At 52.4% G+C, this 14,058-nt stretch overlaps 1 protein-coding gene across 1 annotated transcript; it reads left to right on the top strand.

Annotated features, from left to right (window-relative positions):
* The first annotated feature begins 4,426 nt into the window (after positions 1-4,426).
* On the top strand, positions 4,427-13,854 carry LOC144732584 (uncharacterized). The gene is made up of 2 exons (XM_078614033.1): positions 4,427-4,797; positions 11,553-13,854. The coding sequence occupies exon 2, from the start codon at positions 11,555-11,557 to the stop codon at positions 13,802-13,804; it is 2,250 nt and encodes a 749-aa protein (XP_078470159.1). The 5' UTR covers positions 4,427-4,797; positions 11,553-11,554; the 3' UTR covers positions 13,805-13,854.
* Positions 13,855-14,058: the final 204 nt, after the last annotated feature.

The following is a 14,058-nucleotide window of genomic DNA, read 5'->3' as shown; positions in this document are numbered from 1 at the left end:
CCTCACACAATCCAGCCTGGTTAAACCCAGGATGGATCGTAGGCAGGCAAGCCTAAATGTTTCTAACTGATGAAGGTGTTCCATTAGGGGGGTCCACGTTTGGCAAGCGTAGAGAAGGGAGGGAATGGCCCTGGCAGAGAAGACCTGAAGCTTCTTGCGGAGCGACAGACCAGGTAGCTTCCACACAGCGTTACGCAACCTATGAAAAGGTAATGCCGCTCAACTGATTCGGAGTGATACCTCTGCTGTTAAACCGGAGACGGTCATGAGCACACTGCCCAGGTATGGGAAACTCCACTCCACAATTTCCCCAACACCAATTGGGAGTTGTGCGGGTGGAGTGTCCGATGATACAAAATACCCAGGCAGGTGCTTAGTTTTGGTGGGGCTGATGGTAAGGCCCCACCTCTTAGTGTCAAGCTCCAGTCTCAGCAGCAGCGTCTCCAACTCCTCCTCTGAATGAGCAGCTATTACCAAAGCATTGGCATACATAACGTGGTTGACCAATAGGGAGCCATCGTTTGACCGCACCCGGGCATCGATCAGCCTCCCATTTAATCTGTACCAGGTGGAAATGCCTCCGGTACAGCCATCAAAAGCTTCACGAACTATGTGGTCGAAAAATATGTTAAAGAATGTGGGAGCCAGAGGACATCCCTGTCGCACTCCAAGGTGAACAGGGAATGGCTCCGACTCCCGGCCACGCAGTTTTACCCTGGCTCGCGCACCATCATGAAGGTCCTTCATGATCGTGAGCAGAGGGTCAAAGACTCCGAAAGCACGAAGACGGACAGAAAATATGGCATCTGTGCAGGACTGCCCTTTCCTGAAATCGCATTTGGGCTCTGCAAGCCTCTCCTCAGCGTGCCTGGCACACTGAGGAGTGAGATGCCCCTGTAGTTGTTCCAGTCTGTGCGGTCCCCCTTCTTGAAGAGGGGGACCACCAGGGTATCCTTCCAATCCTGCGGAACCCGTCCAGTGGTCCAGACTTGTTATGATGTCATGTAGGGCAGTCTGTGCCTAAACGGCACCCTCCCTCAGAATTTTGCTTGGGAGATCATCTCTGCCCGGTGCCTTTCCTGGTCTCTGACTCTGAATTGCCTTCAGTACTTCCTCAGCAGATGGCACTTCACCCAGACTTCTTCCAATATTTGAGACACCGCAGCCTCAGCAGGGTCGTCCCCACTTTGCCCCACGATGTTTTCCAGGCTGAGGGATTTCCCCTCCCACATGCTCTCACAGAAATGCTCAGCAAATCTGCAAGCCTGTTCCTGATGGTAATAGGTGTGGCGCTGCAGGTTACTTTTTTGATGGAGTTAAATAGCGATTAGTGATCGCGGGCCATTGAGGCAGACTCCATCTCCTCAGCAACCCGCGACCACCACCCATCCTTGCAGCGCCTCACGGCTCTCCGAACCTCCGAGCGAAGGCAATAAGCTGCCTCATTCTCAGAAATGGGATGATGTAGACGATGAGAGTGGGCCTGTCGCTTTTTCTCAGCTATCCTGAACACGTCCTTTGTCAGCCAGGGTCTCTGGGGAGGTCTGGACCGTGTACCCAAAGCAACCATTGCAGTTGCATGAGCCACAGTCCCAAACCTCGCCCATTTCCCCTCGGCATCTGGAGGAGTGGGGGACGATGCCAACCCAAGCCGCAAGCGATGATGAAATTCTCGCTTGCAACTTTCATCAGCTAGCTGTGACCAGGCCACTTTTGGTTTGAATTAGGTCCTGGGTGTACACCCACCACCCTTGTGGAAGAATGGCAGGCGCATCTTACAGATGACAAGTCGATGGTCAGTGGGCAGATCAGCTCTACGGTAGGTCCTGGTGTCAAGGACATGGGCCCGCATCCGCTGTTCCGTCACTATGTAGTCCAGCAAATGTTCTTGCTTGGACCCGGCATGCATCCATGATGTTATGTGGATGCACCGATGCCGGAACAGCGTGTTGGTAATGACAAGCCCATGGGCTGCACAAAAATCTAGCAGCCTCCTACCGTTGTTATTGAGCTGATCTAGCCCATGCCTTCCAATCACTCCAGACCAGGTGCCAGCATCATAACCAACTCGGGCATTGAAGTCGCCCAACAAGATGACTCTATTCCGAGGGGCCACTCTAGCTAGCACCTGTGACAGGAGGTCATACAAGGCATCTGACTCATCGGCCTTGCCTGCATCCCTCCACGGATGTTCGTCTTCGGTGGGGGCATAAGTAACCACGACCACCACTCCTCGCCTCTGGTTGATGGGAAGGGAGCCCAAAGTAGCCTGGGGCTTACCGCTTCCCACACCACACCGCTACGCTCCCACGCCCCCTTCATTATTTTGTTCAGAAGAAGAGACACTCCCTGTTGTTTGGCAGTCTCCTGCCGCGAGTAGAGGACTGTCCACCCCTCATGGTGGCAGGAGCCAGAACCGGTCCACCGGACCTCCTGAATACCAATGAGATCCAGGCGGTATCGGTCCAGCTGCCGACAGAGGAGTGGCAGCCTCTCCCCGCAGTGAGCATTTTAACATTCCACGTGGCCACCCGCAGTGTTTTTGTTGTTTCTGGAGGAGCCCCGAGGGTAAGGATTCAGTCTCCTGGCACCTCTAAATGGGGTTTGGCCAGGAGACGTCATATTTGCCTGTCCCTCCGGGCCCTCCGGCACAAGCTTAATTAGATATTTTAAACGCGGTTTTGTGGTAATTAATTGAAAGGTGGAGGGGTTACCAGCCCCTAGCACCCATCCAGAGCCCCCATTTGGCCGCTGTGGTGGTCACAGACGCCATGAGGGGAATGGCCAATCTAAATTGGCCCTCCCCCCCCCCCACGACACTGCCTACCACAGCGTTGCCGTCCGGCACGAACCAGGAGGTAGGGGGTTGTTTTTGCCGGACAAGCAGCACCTATGAGGCACGGCACACGAGGGGGTGGGTGGCCAGCCCACCACACCCGGCCGTCTTTGTCTCTCTCGCGGTGACGTTTTGTACACCGCACCAGGTCCTCACTAGAGGCCGAGTCGACCTAGAGGAGGCCCAGGACCGGTTCATAAAATCGTCGCTTGAGTGTTGCCACTCGCACGGACGTTCACCACGGCGTTTGTCACGATCACGCGATCACGGCACCCTCGCTCACTCGCGACCATGAGCTCGTTCACTGTCGCTGACACACAAAGACAAAGATACCCCGTATAGCCCGACTAGACTGTTGGGGCAAGTGCTGTTAGCGAGCACCTACACACACGCACACACACGTGTTAACCCTCTCACGTAATAACGACTCGCACACTCATCCTCGCACGTAATCACCCACTCAATAAATGGCACACGCACAGCCGCTTGCACTGTTACAACAACAGCGTTTGTGCCAGGCTAGGTGCGCTTTGAGGCCACGTGAGGTGTCGAAAGCTCGCTGCTGGCAGGAGGTCACGGGACGGACTCCAGGTGCCATGAATTTGTTGAATGAAATGCGTCAGCCGTGCTTTATCCGCCCGGCACGCCGCTCGTTGTTGTGAGCGTCGCCACTCTTGCTCTCCGCTGCTGTTGGATTGTCGACTGCCTCCCAACTGCCCCCCCCCCCTCCCCACGTAGCGTCCTTCACGAGCCTCTTACACGTTTCGCTGTTGCACGCACCCAAATTCCCGCGCGCATTCCGTTTAATTCGCACACTCACTGACTCACCCTCTCGCCCGCTCACACTGCCGCTCGCTCACACTCGCTCGCTCGCTCGCCCACGCGCGGTCACGCGCATCAACCCCGTGCGCCTCCGAGCGCCGACGCGCTCGTTTAAGGCCGAGTCGACCTAGGCGACGCCCGGCACAGTTTTCATGACACCGCTCGCAAAAAAAGGCATCCCTCTGCTGCCCGCAGCACAAGATGTCGATGAAAGCTCACAGCGTGTTGCCTTCTCCACCTCGTCTCTCTGCTCATCACTTCCCACCCCATCTCACCTCATCATCTTCTCCCAACCCCCCCCTCCCCCAAAAGACAAAGATCCCCCGTATAGCCTTACCGTATTTCATGGGGCAAGTGCGGTTAGCGAATAGCACCTATGAAGACTGGCACGGCAAACGAGGGGGGTTGGGTGGCCAGCACCCCACCCGGCCGCCTTTGTCTCCCTCGATACGATGTTTACACACCGCACCAGGTACTCATTTGAGGCTGAGTCTACCTAGGGGAGGCCCCATGACCAATTAAGAAAGCCGTAACCGACGTTGTCCCGAGGGGAGGAAGCCCAGGGCCGGTTCAAGTATCCGCCACTGTCATTCAGCGTGAGCGGGGTTCGAACCCAGGCGGTGGTCAGGTGGTTCGTGGCGCGGTGCGCTAACCACACGCGCCACCGCTCCTCCGCCACACCTCCCTCATTCGTTCTCTCTCCACAGCCCCCACCCTCATCCCGAGCTCATCCCTCACGCCCCCTCCTCCTCCTCCCCCCCCCACCACTCACCTCGCTTCGTCTCCCCTGGAGACGAAGCCAAAAAAGCAGAGCGAGCGTCACCTCCTCGGGTGTGACGTCAATGAAGGAACGAGTATAAAAGCGGCGGGAGATTCGCTCTCTCTTCGCTGAAGCTCTCCCGTGATCGCTCGCTCGCTCGCTCTCTCTCTCTCTCTCTTCACACACCACACACACACACAGCTGCGTGTGTGCGTGTGTGCGTATAGCGTAACACATTGCTCTGTCGGGAGCAGCGCGATCGTGCGGGCGAAGAAACGGCGGTTTGTGCGCAGAGGACGGACGGACGCCTTCAATAGAGAAGGGGGGGGGGGTCTCTTTGAGGTCGCTGTCCCTGGTGCTGAAACAACACGGGCGAAAGGTACAGGGCGATGTTTGTTGTTGTTGTGTGTTTGAGGCTCTTCGTCATAAGCGATGTGTGCTGCAACACGCAGCCAGCCGCTGGGCCATCGTGATGGGTAATATAATTAAAGTGGTGTGTGCTTTGTCAACTGTTTTTCGCTGATATCCAAGGCTGTGTTAGGTGGCGAGTGGGTGCCGTGTGGATGGATTTTCTTGTGTGTGTTTACTGTGGCTATGTTTGTTGCTATGTATACCTGTCTGTGACTGTGTGTGTGTGTCTTTGTGTGTGTGTCTTTGTGCGTGTGTCTTTGTGTGTGTGTCTTTGTGTGTGCTCCTGGGGAGCGATAGTGTAGTGGTTAGCGCTACGCTGCGTTATGAACCTGGCGACCCGAGTTCGATTCCCGCTCACGGCCAACACCAGTGACGATTATCTGAAACGGTCCTGGGCCTCCCCTAGGCCGACTCAGCTTTAAATGAGTACCTGGTGCGGTGTGTAAACATCGCCACTGGGGAGACAAAGGCGGTCGGGCGTGGTGCTGGCCAGCCACCCCCTCGTGTACCGTTCCGGCCTTCATAGGTGTTCGCTAACAGCACTTGCCCCTACAGTCTGTTAAGGCTATACGGGGGATCTTTATTTTTTATCCTGTATGTTGTGCGTGTGTCTTTAGCACTGTTTCTAGAGAGACAAAGGTGGTCGGGTGTGGTGCTGGCCACCCACCCTCTCGTGTACCGCGCCGGCCTTCATATGTATATTGTGTAGCGGTAGTGTCGTGGTTAGCGCACTGCGTCTCCGAAGCAATTGGACCCGAGTTCGATTCCCGCTTGCGGCCAATATCGGTTGACGAATATCCGCACCGGTCGTGGGCCTCCCATTGTAGGTCGATTCAGTCGTAAGCGTGCATCTGCTGCGCTGTGTAAACATCGGCGCTGGGGAGATAACGGGGGCCGGGCGAGATCATCACTATACAACCCACTCGGGTTCCGAGATTAACATTAATAGCTCCTTCAATCATAAAGGTTGTCCCGTACATAATGCTGCTGCTTCTGTTTGTCTCGGCGGTTTGTTTGATCAAAGCAACTCGATATATAGCAGGGTTTACCGCAACAAGCTGCATGTTATCGTCAATTCCATTGCACGGTATTAGCGCTGCACGGCAACGCTGTATGTTAATCCAGCATTGTCAAGATGTATGCGGGGAGATTTAAAATGCGTTCACGGGCATACCATTTTAATCTTAAATGCACGGAACACATTTTCGTACCGTCATATGTAATCAACGGTTATATAAAAAAAAAAATTGTAACATTTACAGAGAGTCAATACGCTTGCCTTCCTACACTTGAATAAATACGGCATCAGCGTTCATATTTTTCACAGGAATTGCATGCAACTGGTGTGCGCATAAGACGATTGCTGAATACGAAATAGGTTAACTCTGAAGTCGTTTTTGCTCGTGTCGTATGGTTTAACTTTGTGTTTAAATTCGTACAAATGTTCATATTGGAAGGACCATTGCCGAGAAACGTCTTTTACCTTGAACAAAAATGAATAAATAAATATTGTCTGTTATCTTTCTCCAGATAAAGCCCACGGCGCTATATGCGGCTCTCGTTCAGAAGCGATCTGGCCACAAATGACATAGCTCAAAGAAGTGGCTTGTCACGTGGAGAATTATCGCAGACAAATAATATAATCTATCAAGGCCACGGCGTTATTGACCAGTGCGTTGTTTTGCTTTGCTACAGGGGCTTAGTTCAGAATCATTCTGAACCATTATTACATCGGGTGTTTAAAAAAAAATCTATGGGTTAAAAAATATTAATTCTACCAATTGTTGAGAACATTTGTATCAGTGGGATATGATTAACCGCCATCTCTGTACAGCTTAGAGACTTGTGGGGGGGGGGGGGAGCGGTGGCGCAGTGGTTAGCGCGCTGCGCTATCGTCACTAGGAAGACAAAGGCGGCCGGATGCGTGTGTGTGTGCTCGTCATACGACCCGCGTCGTGTGCTGAGCCGGCCTTCATAGGTGCTCGCCAACAGCACGCACTTGCCCCAGCAGTTTGTTAAAGGCTACACGGGGGATCTTTGTCTATGTGTGTGCGTGCGCATGGCTACATCCATGTGTGCGTTCAAATGCACGTGCCTTCACACGCCTCCTATACGCGTCACACCTATCAACGTGTGTGTGTGTGCATCGTTCGTATGAGTGTGTGTGCGTGCGCGTGTTTAATAGGCGCTCGCAAACAACGCTTGCCCCCTAATCTATAATGCAACACGGAGGAACGCTTGTGTGTGCGCGTGAGACACGCGCGGCCCGGGTCTTGTTTTCACCACGAACCCCTCTCGTATAATAATAATGATGATACAAGTCTCGATAACCCAAAAATATGTGCTCGCAGACAGGAATTCTCCACAACAGCGCGTTTATAGCAATGTTCGAGACACGCACACAAAATAATAAAACACTCGCTGATTTCTAAAGAGAGCGGAGCGCATTTCCCTTATTAGGAGATGCTATAAATAACTCAGCATTTGCGTCACGTTGACGTCATTACTGCAATCTCCCAGCAGAGAGGCCATATGAGTTAGATTCCTGGCCATTCATTCATGAAAATATATCGTGTGTACTCATTGATGGGGGAAAAAAAAGTCGAGTTCAATCAATTAATTGATACATTTCTCAACTCGATCAAATTTCTCGACTCAGTCATACGATGCTATCCGATTCGTGTCGAATAATTAATGATAATAATGAATTAAATAAAAAAATATTCATTCAAAGCAGAATGTTAGTGATTGATTCGATGAATAAAATATTCATTTTAATGAATATATAATTTTTTAAAATGGATTAGAAACACAAATTGATAGGAATCTTAAATAATTTCGGTCATATTGACTTTAATTTAGGCCAATATAAAACAAAAATCTCTGACGCAGTCCGAAAAATATTCCGTTAATGAATTAACACTTAACAAATATTTATTTATTTATTCTCAATCTATAAATCAGTCGACTAATTGTATTTAAAACGCACCGTGACGTCACCTGTCCGCAAGTAATTAATTGAAATCTAACCAACATAAAATAATTTAATCTGCTAAATTAATACATTATTCACACATTGATGATCACGACGGTGAACGGAAGCTTTCAATTGAGCAGGTGATATTCAGTGGATGATGATGCCGCTGCTGATGATGCTTAATCGATTACGTAACTTAGCCTTCTCCACACGGCGATCCATTTATAGATACCCTACTAATTCCCCATGTACTCCGACTCGTTCTTGTTAACCTCACCTGACGTAATCATCGGAGGCTGCACGCGGCGAGTCCATTGAGATTGATGGTGTTCATTTCTCTTGAGGATTTATCCCAATCAACTTAGTGGGGTATCTATAAATGGACCACTCTGTGTGTCTTATAAATAAGTAGGGGAGCGGTGGTGTAGCGGTTAGCGCGCTGCGCTACGAACCCGGCGACCCGAGTTCGATTCCCGCTCACGGCCAACACCAGTGACGATTATCTGAACCGGCCCTGGGCCTCCCCGAGGTCGACTCGGCATCAAATGAGTACCTGGTGCCGTGTGTAAACATCGCCACTGGGGAGACAAAGGCGGCCGGGGGTGGTGTTACCCACCCACTCGTGTGCCGTGCTGGCCTGCATAGGTGCTCGCTAACAGCACTTGTCCCTACAGTCTGTTACAGGCTACACGGGGGATCTTTGTCTTTGTTTAATAAACCGAGGCTCGTGACGGTTCACCCACCCTTCGCGTTGTGAATGATCGTAATCATTTCCATTCACGAATCGATTATAGCAATGAGACGGCACATTATAATACAAACTAGAGAAACAATACAAACGAGACAGACAATACAAACGAGACAGACAATACAAACGAGACAGACAATACAAACGAGACAGACAATACAAACGAGACAGACAATACAAACGAGACAGACACGACAACAGAAGAACAAAAACCTGAATCGACTGCCAATCATTAGTTTCCAAGTTCATAGATCATTCCTTCCGGGGCTCAATAAAACTGGTACAACTTTTGATTTGAAGCTTTCGTGATTCATATTCTTGGTTCTTTACCGAAATAACCAAGAATATGGTCCAACTTTGTGACGCATCAACAAGTAGGCGTGTTTCAGGGTCGGTCCGTCACACAATTTTGACGACATGATTCGTCATTTAGATTTTCAATTAACTTAGTTTTTGTTTGCGATTAATATAATTTACACGTGGTGTGAATCTGGAACACATACCGCTGTACACGAATCACACTATTCAATGGAATAATCGATTCAACGCAACTCAACTTAAAAAAAACTTAATTTGGAGCTTTCGTGACTGCAGGAATTACTCTTTGGTTCTTTCGGTAAAGTCACGTATAAAGAGAAAATAATAAATTAAATACTAGCATCCGACGTTTCGATTGCAACACAAGCAATCATCATCAGGTATAAATGAAATAGAAATACAAATCTTGTATACCCTACAGGGTGTTGACTGTTATGCTATCCGACTCTCTGTTGTATTACATTACATTTCTAAGTATACTAGATTTGTGTTTCTATTTCATTTATACCTGATGATGATTGCTTGTGTTGCAATCGAAACGTCGTATGCTAGTATTTAATTTATTATTTTCTCTTTATACGTCACTTTACCGAAAGAACCAAAGAGTAACTCAACTCAACTTTATTTTACCAGGTAAGGCCCACTGATGGCTTGTTTTCAGAAGCGACCTGGCCACAAATGATTGCTCAACGAAGTGGGTTATCACGTGGAAGTTGAAATATTAGCCAAATGCTCTAAAAGCGTGATGTTGGTTCTAAATTTGGGGGGGGGGGGGGGAACTTGGAGGACCCGGAGAAAAATCCACGCGACCACGGGGAGAGAGAGAAACGCAACCTCCAAATATACAGCAGCAGGCGTCAGGGTCGGGATAGAATCCACGACCTCCTGTGTACCAGGCGAGGTAGTTAACATCTCCTAGCCACCGTGATGATGATGAGAAAGAGAGAGACACGCAAACTCCAAATACAGAGCAGCAGGCGTCAGGGTCGGGATGGAACCCACGACCTCCTGTGTACCAGGCGAGGTAGTCAACATCTCACCATCAATTATTTGGTGATGGCGCTTGTTCCGCTGCATTGGAAGTTGTGCAAAAGCAGAGCCAACAACAACAACAGCAACTCAACAATGTTCATCAATAACAACACTGCACGGCCTTGAAAGTAAACATGTATAATAGGCGACGTTTCGGGCAACGGCCCTTCTTCATAGCAAACTGATAGGCCAGAGATACAGACTGCAGTTATTGACACAAATGAGGCCTACTGGGAATTCGATGTTGGTATTTGTTTTTGGTGGAGCACGTTGAGTTTCCACCACACTGACAGTCCCAGCAGGGGGACATTGAGACGTCACCTTTGACCTTTGACATCGCCTGCGGAATGGGGTCAGCTCATTCCACGTGGAATTGGCCAAGACCATCCCGACGTGGCACGACCCCTTGCGTCTTGAGACTCACCGAGACCCGCGGGGACAATTTCCGCGCGGCGCCTTCTTTGATGACTTTTCTTGCGGCTCTTGAGAGAATGCATCCTCTTGTTATTTTGGTTGCATCGAAGTTCAGTTCACCATGGGAGTCCAGTTTACCATGTTAGTCCGGTTTACCATGGAAGTTCAGTTTACCATGGGAGTCCAGTTTACCATGGAAGTTCAGTTTACCATGGAAGTCCATTTTACCATGGGAGTCCAGTTTACCATGGAAGTTCAGTTTACCATGGGAGTCTAGTTTACCATGGAAGTTCAGTTTACCATGGAAGTCCATTTTACCATGGGAGTCCATTTTACCATGGGAGTCCAGTTTACCATGGAAGTTCAGTTTACCATGGGAGTCCAGTTTACCATGGGAGTCCAGTTTACCATGTTAGTCCGGTTTACCATGGAAGTTCAGTTTACCATGGGAGTCCAGTTTACCATGGAAGTTCAGTTTACCATGGGAGTCCATTTTACCATGGGAGTCCAGTTTACCATGGAAGTTCAGTTTACCATGGGAGTCTAGTTTACCATGGAAGTTCAGTTTACCATGGAAGTCCATTTTACCATGGGAGTCCATTTTACCATGGGAGTCCAGTTTACCATGGAAGTTCAGTTTACCATGGGAGTCCAGTTTACCATGGAAGTTCAGTTTACCATGGGAGTCCAGTTTACCATGGGAGTCCAGTTTACCATGGAAGTTCAGTTTACCATGGGAGTCTAGTTTACCATGGAAGTTCAGTTTACCATGGAAGTCCATTTTACCATGGGAGTCCAGTTTACCATGGAAGTTCAGTTTACCATGGGAGTCTAGTTTACCATGGGAGTCCAGTTTACCATGGAAGTCCAATTTACCATGGGAGTCCAGTTTTCCATGTTAGTCCATTTTACCATGGGAATCCGGTTTACATGGAAGTCGAGTTCATCATGGAAGTCCAGTTCACCATAGAGGTCCAGTTTACCATGGCGGCTCTTTAAGGACCGCTTGGTGACAGTTATTTGTTGAGGACCATCACTGTCTCGAATTCACCACCACACTGCATAGCGGCTCTTGAAATTTTGCTGGGTTTATATTTGGATTTTTTTTACCGAAATCTTAAAAACAAAAATGTTCGTGCCTCTGCTTGTCCGTCGCCCCCCTCTCTCCCTTCCCCCACCTTGCCACGCGCCGTTCTGATGGACCCCTGTCGTTGTGCGCGTGTCTCTGCCACAGCCATGCCCTCTGAGACGATGCCCTCCTCCTCCGCGTGGTGGCACTGCGTGGCCTCCGTCGTTGCCCTTCTGGCCACGTGCGTCTCAAGCATCCCGCTCACGTCGCCCCAGGCTCACAAGTACTTCCACCCGCAACAACAACAACAGCAACAACAACAACAGCTGCTGTCCATGACAGCCGCGCAACCGCTAGCGTACGCCTCGGTCTCCACCACCCACCGGGCCGGCTCCCTGGATGAGCCTTCGGCCAGAAGTTTGTCCGAGGAGGAGCTCCTCAAGACGCTGAGCGCTTTGCAGGCGCTGGAAGAGGAAGGCGAGGTGCTCGCCTACCTCGCCAGCCTGCGCTCCGGCTCGCGGGGCCGCCAGGCGCAGCGCGAGGCCGCCACCTCCGAGTCCATGCTCGAGTCTCTGCTGCTCGAGGCTCTGGCCAGGAGAGACCGGGGTCTGCAGACTCGGCAGGCGGAACAGGAGGAGGACGAGAAGCAGCAGCAGCAGCAGGAGGATGATGAGGAGGAGGAGGAGGTGGTGAGGGAGATGCTGGCAGGCCAGCCACGGAGGATGCCTCGCCACGGCAGAAACTTCTCGCCGCTCTACAGCCAGAAGAGCCGCTCGGACGGGCTCGGTGTTGAGAATGGAGATGACGATGTCGACGACGACGATGGTGGTGAGGAGGAGGAGGAGGACATTGGCGGTGGAGCTGCTGCGAACGGCAACGCTGGCTACGGTGACGATGGCGCGGTGGAGGAGGAACTGGAGGAGAATCGAGCGGCGCGCTGGAGATCTGGCGGCGACGAGGAGGACGAGGAGGGTGAAGCCAACGGCGGCGGCGGGGAGGAGGAGGAGGACGAGGGAGAGGAGGGAGAGGCGCGGGATCTACTCCAACTTCTGGAGGCGCTCCAGGGTCGCGGCGCGAGGCAGAGCGAGGGCGGTGGAGGAGGAGGAGCGGGCCGGCAGGCGAGCGAAGCGGCGGGAGCGGAGGACGTGAGGTCCGTGGCCGTGATGGAGGCGCGTCGCCGCAACGACAAAGCGGTCGGCCAGAGGCCGCGCTTGCTGAAGCAGCAGCAGCAACAGCAGCAGCAGCAGTTGGACAGGGAAGATGAAGAGGCTTTGGATCAGGCTGCCAATCTGCTGCTGCACTTCGCCCTGCAAGCCGGAGAGAATGAGAACTCAGCGCCGCCTCCTCGGTCCCGTGGTCCCAACGCTGCACCGCGCTCGAGGTCTCCGTATCCTGGCCAGGCCCGAGGGGAGCGGCCTCCGACGCCCAAGGGGCGCGTGGAGGGAAGGCACCGCCCGAGGCCTGCTCACGACGGGGACGAGGAGGAGGAGGAGGAGCGCACAGCAGAACTGGAGAACCTCGTGAAGCTGCTGCTGCTACAAGAGGCTGAAGGAGAAGGCCGTGATGGTGGTGGCGCTGGTGACGAGGACGATGCTGATGCTGATGATGGTGCTGCTGTTGAGAAGCAGCAGCAGCAGCAGCAGAGAGGAGATGGTCAGGGTCGGAGGAAAGCGACCGGCAAGGTCGTTGCGTCGTCAGCTCGCACCGCCGCCTGGCAGGAGGCACCTGCGCAAGGACGCCACGGGCTCAAGGATCACAAGCGCGGCGGGGCGATGGACGAGGAAGGCGACGCTGCAGCGGCGGAGGAGGTTGAGGAGGTTGAGGAGGAGCAGGGCTTGGATCGGGCAGCGAAGTCTCGGCAGTCGGCGAAGGAGGGGGAGGAGGAGAGAGGTGATGGAGAGGGAGGGAGGTCGGAGGAGGAGGGGGAGGAGCACGCGGCTGAAGAGGAGAAAAGGGACAACGAGATCCTCCACGAGCTGCTGCAGTACCTCAAGCTGGACGAGGAAGGTCGACTCGAGGAGAGTCAACCTCCTCCACCTCCTCCTCCACATCGGCTCGACGCTCCTCGTTCGGCAGACGACGACGCTCGAATCGTTGAAGAACTTTCCAAGTTCATCATCGACGACGGTGGTGACGACGACGATGACGACGACGACGATGATGATGATGTGGAAGACACGGTGGAGGTGGAAGACCTCGAGGAGGAGGATGATGGCGACGACGACAACGACGACGACGACGATGGCGATCGCCGCAAGCGAGTCTCGCCCTCGTATCGCCAGCAGAAGGGCCACGGCCCCAGCGTGGAGCCGCGTCTGGACCTGGAGGGCCTCCTGGTGGAGCTCCTCCAGGGGGCCGCGCGCGTTAAAGGAGACGGGGCGGGTGAAGTTTCTCGCTACGCGTCGGCGCCATCGTAGGGTGCCGGCCGTCGCGAACAAATCGATGAATAAAGGCATTTGACATATAACCTCGCAACGTAAACGTGACGATGATAAGTTCTGAAGGTCGTGGGAGTCTGTGGGTGGGCGGGCGGGTGGGTGGGGTGAGGGGGGGGGGGCTTTGGTTGCTCCGATAGAGACTTCTTCTTGTCGCCCACTTGGATAGGAGGGACGTCTCGCTCATCCTCCTATGCAATTGTGGGAACAGGGAGGTCTATGGATGGGACCCCATT

The sequence above is a fragment of the Lampetra planeri genome, chromosome 43 (genome assembly GCF_965212315.1).
Source record: "Lampetra planeri chromosome 43, kcLamPlan1.2.h2, whole genome shotgun sequence".
In the NCBI taxonomy this organism is placed as follows: Eukaryota; Metazoa; Chordata; class Hyperoartia; order Petromyzontiformes; family Petromyzontidae; genus Lampetra; species Lampetra planeri.
This window is presented reverse-complemented; position numbering and strand designations above follow the sequence as displayed.